General features: G+C 38.3%; 1 protein-coding gene across 1 annotated transcript in view; it reads right to left on the reverse strand.

Annotated features, from left to right (window-relative positions):
* The window catches only part of col6a4a (collagen, type VI, alpha 4a), a 52,795-nt gene that overhangs the window by 25,275 nt on the left and 12,496 nt on the right, over positions 1-15,024 (reverse strand). The window contains exons 5-16 of the mRNA XM_088929653.1: positions 14,243-14,827; positions 13,123-13,713; positions 11,972-12,592; positions 11,054-11,614; positions 9,841-10,398; positions 8,525-9,097; positions 7,640-8,215; positions 5,625-5,971; positions 3,968-4,046; positions 2,891-3,036; positions 1,771-1,863; positions 856-909 (exon numbers count right to left, since the gene is read on the reverse strand). Coding sequence (XP_088785779.1) covers positions 856-909; positions 1,771-1,863; positions 2,891-3,036; positions 3,968-4,046; positions 5,625-5,971; positions 7,640-8,215; positions 8,525-9,097; positions 9,841-10,398; positions 11,054-11,614; positions 11,972-12,592; positions 13,123-13,713; positions 14,243-14,827 — 4,784 coding nt within the window. The remainder of the gene's footprint in view (positions 1-855; positions 910-1,770; positions 1,864-2,890; positions 3,037-3,967; positions 4,047-5,624; positions 5,972-7,639; positions 8,216-8,524; positions 9,098-9,840; positions 10,399-11,053; positions 11,615-11,971; positions 12,593-13,122; positions 13,714-14,242; positions 14,828-15,024) is intronic.

Raw genomic sequence — 15,024 nt, forward strand, 5'->3', positions numbered from 1 at the left:
AAAACAGCTTCAATGTGCCAAATTCTCTAGTTCTTATACTCTTATGTTACCCTGCACAATACGATGAACAATGTGATCCCAGAGACTACATTAAAATGTCCCATGTTTTTGTCAGAACACCAACTGTATACAGCACAAATGAAAATAAACAGGTCAAGTACGCAAACGCAAAATATATGTATAAATTAATTTCTATAAATTAAATATGTGAATCTCCACAAACTCTGCTTCATCCTCTTTGAGTGTCTACATCTGGAAGCTCAGGAAGGAACTTGTACTGCAGGCAGTAGATATCTGAAGTTTTGATAAAATAAATTCCACCCTTCCAGTAAATATAAGAGGTATGCACTCTCTGACATGCACATAACACTGCGAACGAAATGTGATTTACTGGGTATTTGTCTTTTATAAATAACCATATCTTATGGTTTATAAGTCTTTTTAATATATATATATAATAAGTCTATATTCCACCGTAAATACTCTCTGGTACAAACTGCTGATCTCAAGGAGTTTCTAAAACTAACCCGCACAGATGCCGCATATTTAAAAAAACGCATTTTACCAATTTGTGAATTTTATTGAAGTGATACTCTAGTACATATTATAAACCTTTTTATCTTGAAAAGGACAGATAAAGCAAAACGTGCGACAGAGTTTAATAAGGTTGATCAATCAAATTAGAAAAAAAAGGTTTTTGCATGCATTACTCTTTTATTTTATTGATTTAAAAATCTCATGGTATAGAGTAAGTCATTCTAATTTGATATCACCCTCAAGCACTGTAAGTAATAAAGCTTTCTTGAGCAATGAATCAGCATTCACAAGTATTTTATGTCTCAGAAATCTACTTACAATTCCCCCTTCATCACCAGGGTGACCAGGAGGTCCTTTTGTGCCAGGTGAGCCCTGTAATAACAATTACAATTACGCTGGAAGAAAATGGAATAAATTCACTTCGACAATGACAAGAAATCTGTCACTGCTGAAATATTAAACACTGAATTTAAAAACCTGTCTGCAAGAGAAGTTAATCATGTGTAAAAAAACAATGAATGGTAACAATGTGAAATTCAATCTTATGCAAAAGTGCTGGAAGGCTTTTTTATGCTTTAGTTCTTTTCAATAATGCTTTTATAGAGCCTTTCGGCAAACTCACAAGAAGATGAAGCTGTGTTACAGCATTATACACGAATAATTTGCTACAGCTGAACCCAGAAATGCTGTTAAAATATTGTCCTCCTATAAAATACATTTATAGAGAGGCGAGATTACCAGGATTCATTGTGATGACTCAATTATGCTAGGAATTATCTACTCAAAGAAAACAAAAATCAACACACTGCTTTTTCTGTAGATGCAGAGCATGATAGCTGAAAACGTGAAAAATAAGTAACTCACTGCAACATGCCAAACTGCAGCTGCAAGCCTTCGTCAGAGCATTTCATTTACATTGAATTTAATTTAATTAATTTAAATACATCACCAGTCTAATACTCTATACACAGATTCAAATCAAACCATAAAAGGTACATTTCTTCAAAACCTGTAGATAATTGCAGATAGCTATAATGCACATATTGCAGACACACTGTACAGTATATTGCAAGCTGACATATTTCAAGACCTCTCTGCTAAAAGAAAAAAACGCAGATTAAAATAATGCATGTGGCTGTTGACAAACTTGTATTTTATTATTCCTCAATTCACAGTGACTTTTTTGTATCACAGCCTCTCTTCTTGTGTGTTGCCAAGAACCTGAAGTCTCACCTTGGCTCCCAGGGGTCCCCTGGGCCCACGCAGGCCTTCCTGCCCGGCACATTTACACATGACATTGCAGCACACCCTCTCTGCAATGGTGTCCTGTAACACAGGGCAGGTGAGATGTTCAGACTGTTACAGAGGTAATTCCGGAGCATGCTGGCACAGGTGAGAGAACAGGAGTGTTAAAACACACACCCAACACTGCTATCTGCAGGGAGAACTAAGCTCTTTCCTGTTGAGAAACTTATGCCTATAGGACATCAAAAACTGCTAGCTTCATTAACTGTATTCTTTTAGCTTTCTGAAGCAGAATACCAGGTGAAACAGCTGGCGTATATTCATTCATTGTCTGTTGACAGCTGTCTATAGATTTTTCCCCCTCCCTACGCACTAGCTTAAATCTTCAACTCGCAAGCTAAAACAAGAAACTAAAACTGGGGAAAAAAGGGACATTGGTTGGTAGCCTTAAATCAAAGAAATGCATTTAGAGGACCCGAGGTTATATTTGACTGCCAAATTAAATACTGTACATGTGCATTGAAAGAAAGATGAAATGTCTTGTCATGAAAACCCGTGAAGAGCTTCTCTCTCTCTCAACACCGTCAAGAAATCCTCAAGAAGGACAGGATCTAAGTTAAAGACACACTTGTTTCAAATAAAAATGCTAGTAATTACGAGATTGTTTGTCTAATGCTAAGCTAAGTCAATGCTGCAGACTTTCTGTATCAGCATGAAGCTCTCTAACTTGATGAACTCTAATTGCAGAATCGGTATGGTCCAATCTTAGTCTGTAACACATACAGGTATGATAGGTTCAGGGTCCAAGGAGCTATCACTATTTCACCTCATGAAGTCGGACTTTACTCGATGCTTTATTTATCTACTGCTTTGCTCTCACCCCCACATGTGAAGAAGGCTCCACTGCTGAAAGATTGTGCTCCTTTTCTTAACCTTTCAACATGGAGTAAAGCTTTACCTTTTCCAAAAAGCAAGCCTGCATTTAAAATGTCATCATCCTGACAAGGTCAGGCTGTAGAGGTCACTCATAAAACAGACAAGCAAAATCCACTGCAGTGGCAGTTACAGAAAGTTCATAAGAGTACTGAAAAATAAAATGCATACTTACAAGTTCTTTAGCCATTGCACTATCAAAGCTGTGCATGTCAATAGTCAGTGGAACTTTATATCCAAACCCTCTTCCAAATTCCACCATCTGAAGATCATTTGCATTTGTGACCCCTTCTAAAGCCACAGTCAGCAATGCATTAATCCCTGTAGAAAATCAGGAAAAATACCAGTTTATAAGGAGAAATCCTAAAGGAACTAATGCACATTTTTATTAATTTCATTTAATTATCTTACAAAAGTCATTTCAAAAGTCAAAGTTTTCCTTGAATGGCTAATGCATTTAATAATCTATAATTCCTACGTAGAGATTTTCCCACAGTACAGTGAAGGTATTAATCATTTCAAATGACTGAATTCTATACGAATAAGCACACTCCACAAAACAAGCTAAATATTTCAGTTCTACCATCAGAAAAGTCTGAAGCAAGACAGATACAGTTCATAGCATCCTATAAAGTGTTTTTTTTTATTAGACACCACATGACAGATCCAAAATACCAAAAAATTGAAAATGCCTTCTCATCAGAATAAACACTTTTTTCCCAGACTTTTTAGTTAAAAAACTGCAGGGGCAAATTCTTCACCAAATGTGTTGAAATTTGTGGCTCAGAATCCCAAGAGATTCCTGCCATTCCCTTGCGGTATACCTTCAAAGTTTCAATTTTTCTTCTGAAAGCAGTTGCTCAGGATCTTCCTTGTAGGAGTCCTGGATGTGTCCTACATGAGTCCGAAAGGATTTTTTTTTTCAGATGCAACTTAAATATTCATATCATCTGGAAGAGTGTTGGTTATTACCTCTAAATCCCTTCCTACATCAAAATGATAAATTCACTGTTTGCATCTCGGTTTTTCTATTGAGAAATATACCTTTAGATAACATTGAAATAATATACAGTACAGTTTTGCAGGACTCACTGTGATGTCTATGCTTTAACCAGTTCAGTATTCTTATACAAATGTTACTGTTTAAGGATTAATCTTTTTTATCTCAAAATCTCAAACAGCTTTCTGGCTGTTCTAGTACAGCTCTTTAAATTGATAAATTTATCATTTCAGTTGCAGTTCCCCACCATACCTCCCCTTCGGAGATTTTCTGATTCAGTCTCAAGCAGTTCAACATTCTCATCTAGTCCATCAGAGAACACAAGCAGCACCTGCAGGAATGATGGAGTGCATCAATTTCAAGGAAGCAACATTTTGCAAGTATAAAGTAAGCAATGTGCTAGGAAGGCTCAAAAGAAACTGTGCATTAAATTAAGTAAATTTAAATACCAAGCGGTAAAGTAAATGTAAAGATATAAGATGTAGTGCAATACTTCATACTTCAAAAATTCAATACTTCATTTTTATTCAAATATAATGTGATATATTTTAGAGTGACACGTAAAATAACTGCACTGACTTCAGTTTATGTTTGGAGTGAATAGCAACTGACTCAACCAGATTTTTCATATCATTGAAACAAATGTGACCTTTAGAAATACTAGTACATGCATAAACAATGGCATCATGTAGTTCTTATCCTTTTGAAATGATCATAAACACAAAGCTACAGCTTCCAGACTTCCAGACAGAGCATGCACTCTGTGTTTGAGACAAGACAGGCACTTTTCTGTCATCGTTTAGCCTCTTTCCTTTTTACATGAGACTTGAATGGTGGCAGAGCAGAAGCTGGACCTTCAGAGACCTCTGATTCTTAAGTACATTGAGAAAAACCCAGCAGTGGTGTTCCAAGCTCATCCCACACCACTTTCACTGGCAAACCCTCATCAACCGTGGGTGACGAAAAACAAGAAACCATTATTCAAGAAAGGGAATTTACTTTCTGAGCTTCTTTACTCGATGACTGGTGGCTACATGACTGTTTTATTTCTTGGTTATTTAGGCAAGTGGCTTAACTGTTTTCTAACAAACCTGAATGTTTCTCTGTGAAAGAGATAATGCATTACTAAGCACTGTAATTCATCATTCACAAATGCAGCCAAAACCATTAAAATTCTGGCATCCAAACACCGAACAGACTGATGTAATCTCCACTGTCAAAGACAGGACACACACATGTGATCCATCTTTGTAGAGAGAAACAATTTTACCGCACATACTGTATCACTCACCATTTATTTTTATGAAGGTTAACACGCAGTCATCAAAACTACTGTAGTTAGGTGAGCATTTTCTTATCAGCAGCAACTATAGCTCAGCCTATCTCTCATTTAGTTTAGAATTTCGTGATCAGTTTAGAATTTAGATGAAAAAAAATCAGTCTATCCATCAACATTGATGAGCAATTTACAACTGACATCATTCATCAGCCAGAGATGCTTGATACGGAGGGGCCAGCTCTTGAACTTGGTTGTTCAATACTCCCTTAGCTTTGGGGCCTCCACAGCCAAAATGTTGTGTTTCCTTTCTTCTTCTTTCAGCTGGAATAAACCTATTACTTTGCAGCCTACGCATGCTGATGCAGCTCCCTACTTGAACCACTCTCATAGCTCTAATTGTTAGGGAAATTTGCCAGCTTCTCTAGGATGTAAGAAAATGAATAACATCGGAAGTCAATGGTGTTCCCATGAAAAAGTGGTTTATGGATTCACACTTTACCTTAAATCAGAACTTGTGCATGGGCATCTTTACCATAGGCAAAATTAACTCTCCAAACATGTCAATGACAGCTGTGTAGAAGATATAAAATTAAAGAAGGACACTGAGAAATCCCATAAATTTGCCTTTACCTTAACGTTGGCAGTTGATTTGCCCTTGAATTTATCCAGAAAAGACTGCAAAAGCTTGGTAGTGAAGTAGGTTGCTTCCATGGTCTGCAATGTCACTATCACCTTTCGTACGATTTCCTCATTGTATTTTTCAAAATTGGAGTCAAAAATAATCCGGCCGTTTTCACTTATAAGAAATCCTATTTGAACAATAACTTGAGACGCAGACATGCAGTTGAGGTTGTCCAAGTAAGACATTTGGCGAATTAGGCCAAGGAGCTGTGCTTCAAGCTTCCGCTGGCTACTCAATAGTCCAAATCTGCCTCTTCTGGAGATGTCAAATCCAACAGCAATATCAATCATGCAGCCTAAAAGAACAATTAAAGTCACTTTCATTTAGTGCATCAAGAGTACTGTGTATTTTTAAAAAATAAATTATATTGAACTCATAAAAAGTTAATACAACAATATTTTGATTATGTTCATTGTAATAATTGAGCTTATTACATTTACATACAAAAGGAGCCATTTATTCAAAATAAATATACATTAAGTAGGACTAAAGAATGTAAAAAAAACTAGTTATTTACATATTTTACTAAACCCAATTTCTGCAACTATTCTTTGCATTTCAAATAAATGAATTTTATGACACATCCATGTCTTCAAACTATTTAATTTCCTTGACCACAGACCACAGAGGAAGATCCTCTTGAATGCAGTAGTCGTTTTTCTTTATATAAAAGCCCAAAGTACATTTGCAAAGGAATGAGATTTAAAACCACCTTTTAAAAAGAAAACATTAAGTTTAAGGAAAAGTTAAAACACATTGGAAACGAATATTAAAAGGCATTATAAAGGCGAACTGTTGAAATCACGTGATGCGTACTGACAGATTGTCATCTCACATGAGACTCCTGTTTTACAAACCTTACAACTTCATTTAAAATTGCTCCCTTGCTGAACTTTTCTCTTCGTCAGCACGAAACACATTCCCCTCATGCAGTACTGGGTGGGAACCATTTTACACCACTGACCATTCCAGAGGATGAGATACAGATGTTTGATCTAGCTCTCAGGGCCCAAAGGGACACTATCTGCTACAGTATATGCAGCATGGCAGTGCAAATGCTTGCTGCAGCTCTGGGGCCGATCAATCGAGTAATGCATGACTGAAGTACAGTGCTTTGCCTTCTCAAACAGAGTTTCGCTGCTTAGGTCACTTACTGTAGGTTTACAGACTTATTGCCTGTCGACACACTGACAACAAAACTGTGGTTAAAATAAAACGGTGACCACTGTCACCAGACAGCCGCAATCTGTAGACAAACTTGAATGACACTGATGACTTCAGGACAAAGTGCAGCTGTGCCTCTAACATCCTGTAGTTAAAAAGAGATAATACTGTCCATCATTGGCTTTCGGCCTGGATCTGATAGATCTCTGTGATGGAGCACTCTGAGGCTTTGTTGAAGCCTCTTCCTTCTGCGCAGTAAATTGGACACACCTGACTGGACTCCTGTGGAATGGACGTACTGTATACAGGCACAAAAGGGATCACCTGAGTGACCCTGTGCTGAATTGGGATGTTCTTCAGGAGGAGCAGCAGTCACTACACAGGGACCTGTGTCTGAGCTCTTGCAGTTCAGGGAGGGAGAGTGTGCCACTTGTATCCTGAATTGCAGAGAGTTTATACAGCACAGAAGTGTTTAACTTGCTTTAACATAAGTGCCACCATGCCACCTGTACTGTATCTCTTTTGCTTTAAATATCAAAATACCTCTGTGCTTATAATTTCAGCTAATTTTGGGAAATACGATTACCAGCTACTCATTCTATGTTACCCTTACCCCGGTATACTAATGCTGGTACTGCTAAATTTTGTAAGTTTAAGACGACCTTTGCCTTGAAAATCACCAATAATTAATCAACATCTGCTGGCACAAGGGCTTTGAAAGAAATGAGCTACCAGCTGCAGAATGAAAGTAAGGGGTTTTTAGTTATGGCTGACGAAAAACAATATAGAGATCACTTACTTTTGCTAGGCTCATCTCCTGGATCGCATATGTTCTTGACAACTCGCTTCTTTATTGTCTCAAGCTCATTGAAATTTTTCACTGTGAAAAGCCTGTCATTGGAGCCCGCGATCTGCTGAAGCTTTAGCGCGTCAACATATCCGATGCTGATGACAAAGATGTGAATGTTTAAGGCCCTGAGCTCTGCTGCTGCTCCCTCCACTGGATCAATCGATTTTCCGTCAGTGATCACAATGAGGTTCTGAGGCACGAGCTGCTGGATCCTGCTGCCCGCGGAGGGCTCAAAGAACGAACGAATGAACCTCAGCGCTTTGCCAATGTAAGTCGATTGCTTCATCTGCTTCATCTGTAATATCCTCTCCTTGATGGCGTCTTCGCTGTCAAATTCACTCAGATAGAATTCCTTCTGAGGCTCTGTGCTGAATTGTGCCACGCCAACTTGAACACTGGTCTTGCTGATTCTAAAGCTCCCAACTATGTCTTTCATGAAATTCTGCATCGTCCGGAACTGTCCTGGGTTGATGCTCCCTGATCCGTCGATTAACATGACAATATCTGCTTCTTTGGTTTCGCACGCTGGAAGGACAAGATAGACATTTTTTTTACTGATTTCATTGATTTTTTTTACAAATACAGAGTTCATCTTCAAAGAAAAATTGGAAAAACCAATTTACCATAACATTAAAGCTTTGAAATTGACTAGTTTGCAATACTGTACCTTATATATTAGATCCCACAGTTTGTGGTACACACATAAAATGGATGGAACTGTAGATTTTGGTCATCTTGTCAAAAAATGTAGGATAAGGATTACTGTAGGGTCTGTTGCATACATAAACAGTTCACTGAATACATATATGTAATCTAAAAGACATGCCTGCCTACCTGGTTTAGTGTCATTACAAAGCTTCTTGGTGATATTTTTCTGTAGTTCTTCGAGACCTTTAAAATTATTCACGTAGAAAACCTTTGTTTCATCTGCCGTCATTATTTTCAGTTCTTCTTCAATTGCGTTTTCCACCCCAATACCATAAATGCTGATTCCATCCTCTCTCACACGCATCGACGATTTAGGAAGGTCATATCGATCTGTAGCTTCACCGTCAGTGATGACCAGCAGTATCTGGGGAACTCCAGCAGATTTACGGCCACCATAGGCCTCAGTGAAGAACGTCTGAGAGAACTGAAGGGCCTCGGCCGTGTATGTGTCCCCACCAGGTGTTTCCATAGCAGCAATGGCGTCTCTCACCTGCTGTTTGGTGTCGAACTGGTTTAATCTGAACATTTCAGTAGGCGTGGTGGAGTACATAATTGCTCCAAACCTGACTCTGTTCTTACCAACATCCGAGTTATTTACCATGGCAATCATGAACTTCTGCATGTTCATAAACTCGGTGGAATCAATGCTGCTGGAACCATCCACCAGAAAGACCATGTCGGCAACTTCTGTCCTACATTCTATGTAAAGTTAATAGAAAAGAAATCAGGTTTAATAAGAAACAATGTGCAGATTTAACTGAGTATTTATCTTAGATGTCATATACAATTTAAGAACAAACAAATGTTATAAGGTATAATGGAAAATGTATAACAATAGGTATAGTATAATAGCAGGAAATTATATGTAACAGAAATGTAAAAAGTTTAAATACTTTATTAGTGAGGGATATAAATTCAAAATAGATTGGAGTAAAACAAAAATACGCACAAATATTAACATTACATAAATTCTACAAGTAATGCATTAAAGTTAATAAAGTAAAGGGGGTATTGTATCTGACTAACTGAGCACAGTTAAAGGTAAAATACAAAATACATTATTTCAGAAGATGCTCAGTTTGTCCTCTTATATGCTCTGCTATATTCTGCAAGTACTGTATGCAGCCAAATACTAAAATACTGGTGAAGTCTGGAGAAATTCAATGAACTAGTTGTTCATCTGATGCCTGATGAGTTTTGCTTATAGAGATGCCAAGAACATACTGTACAGATTAGTCTGGAATTGTTCAGGCATCTCCAGAAGCAAAACTCACATGGATTCAGTTTGGGAATCCATGTGAGTCAACAATGTTTTGTTGCAACGTCACTCCTGATTTCTCATTCCTGTTAAGTTTTTCACATTTATTACTTTCTTTAAAACTTCACGTTGACACATAGAGTAACGGTGATAGTAAGGTATTTTGTTGACAAGAGCTACTCACCAGTATCTGGGTTACAGATTTGAAATAGGATATTCTTTTCCAAGAACTGAAGCCCATCAAAGTTCTCTGCCGAGTGAACTTTGTCCTGAGAACCGCTGATTTCCACAAGCTGAGTGTTGTTGGCATTCATTACCCCAATAGTATAGATGGTTATTCCCTTGTTTCTCAAGTTCTCGGCTGGCTTGGCAACCTCATCCTGGGCCTCTCCATCCGTGATAACAATCAAGAACTGTTTAACAGTCGACCGCCCACCTCTTGCAGCATCAAAATACTGGGATGTAAATGTCAGAGCTTCCCCAGTTAGTGTTCCACCACCTAATTGCTGTATATTATAGATTGCTTGCTTTATTCCACTCTTGTCTTCGTATTTGTTGAGGGGGAACTCTTCCTGTTGCACACTGCTAAACTGTAAGACCCCTACTTGGACTTTATCTGCACCAATGTCGGATCTGTCAACCATTGATTCCATGAATGTTTTCATTTTGGAATAGTCATCTGGGTGAATGCTCCCAGAACTGTCAATCAGAAAAATTATATCTGCTTCCATTGTCTTACATGCTAGTAAAAAAAAAAAGGAAAGAATGATTAACTTATAATTTTTCTCTACCCAATGACTTGCAACACATTAATTGTGGGTTGTTATTGGTTTGCAAACTGATGTCCAAGGGATGAAAAATACATGTTTTTGACTTTTAACCATCAAACAATAAATATATCTTACATACATCATTAATCATCTGCTGTCACTTTTTACCTCAAGACACTATTTCCTATATTTATTAATTCCACAGTTCTTATTTATTTCTTGTTTTCTTGATATTAATTTTATATTACTGCACTACAATGACACAGGTACTGTAAGTTACAATCCAAAACTATTAATAATATTTTTTCTAAGAATCAGACAATACCCGATACATTTTATTAGGTGATTGTGCTCTTGAGAGAAAAATCATTTCAGAAGTTATAAATATTAATGCAACTATGGATTTGCTGAGCTTCTACAGAAGAATAGTTCTGAAGAAATTTTCAGAGCTTCAGTATGGAGGCGTTTATTTCACTGTCTAGATCGCTGACCATTCTGAGAGATAAACCATCTAACAGTTTCCTGGCAACTTCAGACCAATTTTATTACAAGCATAATTTGACACAAAAGACACAAAAAAGCCAAGGCTCTCTAAGCAGTAACATTATCCCTTTCATTTCTACTGACCTTCCTCAGAGCAGATTTCTTGGGCTACTTCATTCTTAATAAGCCTCAACGAGTCAAAATTGGAGACGTAAAACTTCTTGTCTGGTGATCCTGACATCTCCAAGAGCTCATCTTCATTTGCATCCCCAACTCCTATAGCATAGATCATGATGCTTTGTGCCCTGAGCTCCTTGGCAGCATCCACCACTGTGTCTTGGGACTTCCCATCTGTGATGACGATGAGAAACTGGGGAGTCTTTCTGTTGCGGCTGCTGGCTGCCTTTTGGAAGAGGGTGCTCATCGATCTCAGTGCGTCTCCTGTCTGGGTTCCCCCTCCCAGCTGTTGGACCCTTTCTACAGCTCTTTCCAAATCTTTCTTGTTGGTGTGCTCTGTTACAGTGAACTCTACTGTAGGCGTGCTGGCATATTTCACCACCCCAATCCTAACACTCTGCGGTCCAATTCTGAACATGCGAATCATCTCCTTGATGAATTTTTTCATGTCCACAAAGCCCAGGGGATCGATGCTTCCAGAGTGATCAATTAAAAAGTAGATGTCTGCCTCTTCTGTTTCCACGCATCCTGTACAGCCAAAGAGCAACGGATATTAGTAAAAGAACCAGCTTTTAGAGCAAAGGCAGAAGAAATCACCATTAATCAATACAGTTGCACTAAGTCCTCATTAGTAACAGTAAATATTTACTGTACTTTTCTTAGAAAATCTGCTTGTAAAACTAGTTTGCCATTCACAGGGTATTTAGCCTGGATTTATAGGTAAAAAATGCAAGCCTCTTAAACCTAATATCTTCTTCTTTTTAATGTTTTGTTTAAAGGCAGGGGAAAGACTTTGAAATGTGCAGAGTATTCTGTATTTTACATTTTTGTTCTGCACTGCAACACAAATCTTAAATGACCTGAATTTCATAGATCAGCTATTACCTTCTTTAAGGGAGTAGATCACTCTTGGAGCAGCAAAGGCAATACTGATTATTTCACTGCAAAGCAATTTCTGAAGGGACTTTTCCACAGAGGCCAGCTTTGCAAAGCTATCTACATTGAAAACAAACTTCCTGGATGGATAGGATGCGATCTGCTTTAGTTGCTTCATGTTTGCCTCCTTGATCCCCAGAGCGAAGACGGTCACACCAGCACGTTGGAGACTGACCGCCGGGCCGCTCACGTTGTCTTGGGATTCGCCGTCGGTGATCACGATGGCGATCTGCTGCACGCCTTGGGACCGGCGACTTCCCTGGCCTTGGACAAACATGTTCTGTCTCGCAAAGTCTAAGGCTGCACCTGTATTTGTGTCACCACCTCTGTAGGGCAGGGTTTTGATGTATCGTAAAATCTCGGCCTTTTCTCTAAAGCTGTTCAGATACACCTCAGCTCTTGGAGCGTTGCTGTACATGACGACACCAGTCCTCACTTTATTAAGGTCCACATCCAAACCATCAATGATTTTGTAGATGAAGTTCCGGATGGACCGGAAGTTTTGGGTCCCAATGCTGGTAGACTCATCCACAATAAACACAATGTCGGCCACAGTGGCAGACTTGCAGGCTGTGAAAAAGATGAAAAGTCTCGCAAGAATCCAGAAAACCAAACATAACATTTGTACATGTCGGATGTGTTTTAATATGTGAATAATGACTCAATTGCTTATAGCATAATTATAAACTTATAATCTTATAAACTTCTGGAAACCATTACCTGGGTGGTGTTTATACAATAGTTAAAGGGATCATGGAGTCATTTACAAGTCCTAAAGTCAAAACAAAAACTTAAATCCAGTTCTGAAGTGCAATGATTATCACTCCAATAGGGATTTCAAGGATCATATTTTTAATAATTCAGCTAATTTATATTGAGCTGAATTAAATGAAACGTGAATAACTGAACATCCCATTGTAAGAAGCTATCACAAAAACTGCAGTGCGTTTTCTTCGTCTTCATCTTGTCTTGATCTGCAAGTTTTTTTTGCTTTGTTTTTGCTTTGATTAATAAAGTACATTAAATGCTTGAAACTAGATTAGTAAAATGTTATATCTCAAATCAACTAATTATTCGTGAAAAGGTGAACATTACTTTACCTGCTGGTCCAGTTAATAATCCCAGGTGTGCTTCTTTAGATTCAATAATCCCAGAGACCTCCTGGACTGTTTTGCTGAACACTTGTGAATTCAACTGGTAGACATAAGGCTTTGTGGCCACCACTTCCAGCTCAGTGATGGGTGCACGGGGCAGTCCGATTGAAATCACAGTCACTCCCTCTGCCTTGATAATCCTCGCCGCCCTCTGGATTTCATCTTCTGATTTCGCAGAGGTGAAAACAATGAGAAACTGACGGAACCCCTCAGCAATCCTGCTGCCAGCTGACTCTTTGTAGAAGGTGCGGTGTACGTAATTTAGGGCCTGCCCTAATCTGTGGGCTCCACCTTTTAATCTAAAATTGCTCTTCAGATGATTAAGTACTTCTCCCTTCTTCTCATAAGTATTCAGCAAGAACTCGGTCTTGGTGTCACCACTGAATTGCGCCATGCCAACTCGATGCTGGTTAATGCCAACGTCCAGCTGATTCACGATTCTGGAGATGAAACTCCTTATTTGTTGAAAAGCTGGAGCGCCAAGAGGAGTTGAACCACCAACCAGAAAAACGATATCTGCATAGCTGGGACCTAAAGCTGTAAAAAAGGTGAATGGGATAAAGAAAAAAGAGTTTCACTCTTGCTTTTTTCAAAACAACACACCAAGGAGGAAAATTATTACACTCAGCTTAGTATTAAGTACCATGTATTTATAAAATATATGTTTTTAGGAAGGAGACATTTTTAAGAGTCCAACAGAGGACAAATCTTTAAATAAAACCATAGGTTTTTGAATAACAACTACTCAAAAAAGAGTTAGTTGATTTTCTTCATAAAGAATTTTGTTTTGAAACAAAAGTTAAAACTACAATCCATTTTTCAGAAAGTATAGTACTATTGTACATTTGCTAGAACTGAGTGAATTTCAGTTGTTTCTGACTGGAAACTCCGATTAAATAACAATGCTGATTTTAATTCATATTAAATTGGAAATGTGAGTGAATCTGAGGGCTGACGGACATTGGCATCATTTTTATTTTGTCCCAACATGAACTGAAGACATCTGTGCATTATTAGCTGCTGCAGCGACTATAAGCACTCCATAATTCTAAAAAAATATCCTTACCTTCTTTCTGGATTCCAATCGAGGTGCAAACATTTGGCAAAAGGCTGGAACTTAAATTATTAAGAGCTTCGAAGTTGTCAATATTGAAAAGAAACTTTTCAGATGGCCTGTTTGCAATTTCATGAAGCTCAGCATAATCTGCAACACCAATGCTAACCACAAAAACAGTAGCGTTCTCCCTCAGCTTTTTAGCTGGCTCCCGGACTTCGTCGGCTGATACACCATCAGTGATGACAATGACAACCTGCGGGATGCCTTGTGTGGCCCTGCTTCCTGCTTCTTCTGTGAAATACTGTGTCCTCATGAACTCCAGGGCTTTCCCAGTATTAGTGCCACCAGTTCTGTACTGCAGGTTTTGCATCTGTTCCAAGATGTCTTGTTTATCGGAGTATTTGTTCAGTAGAAACTCTTGGTACACCTCGTCACTGTATTGCGCTAGTCCCACGCGAACCTTATTCAAGCCAACGTCCAGACCTTCCACAAAGGTATAAAGAAAGTTCCTCACTTCATTGAAGTTTGTTTCACCGATGCTTGTTGAACCGTCCACCAGAAATACAATGTCAGCAGCAGTGGCTTGCCGGCATTCTGAAAAATAATATTTCAGTACAGGAGTTTAACTAAAAAATGCATCTGGGGTGAATAATAACCCGAAGTTCAAGTCCACAAAAACAGTTCTACTATTGGATTATTCAACTAGGATTAAAAAGTGTTCTTATTCATTATTAATATTAGTAGTAATAGTAATACAGTAGCTTGCATAGTAGACGCCCTTACCCAGAGCG

The sequence above is a fragment of the Atractosteus spatula genome, chromosome 12 (genome assembly GCF_055471065.1).
Source record: "Atractosteus spatula isolate fAtrSpa1 chromosome 12, fAtrSpa1.hap1, whole genome shotgun sequence".
Lineage (NCBI taxonomy): Eukaryota > Metazoa > Chordata > Actinopteri > Semionotiformes > Lepisosteidae > Atractosteus > Atractosteus spatula.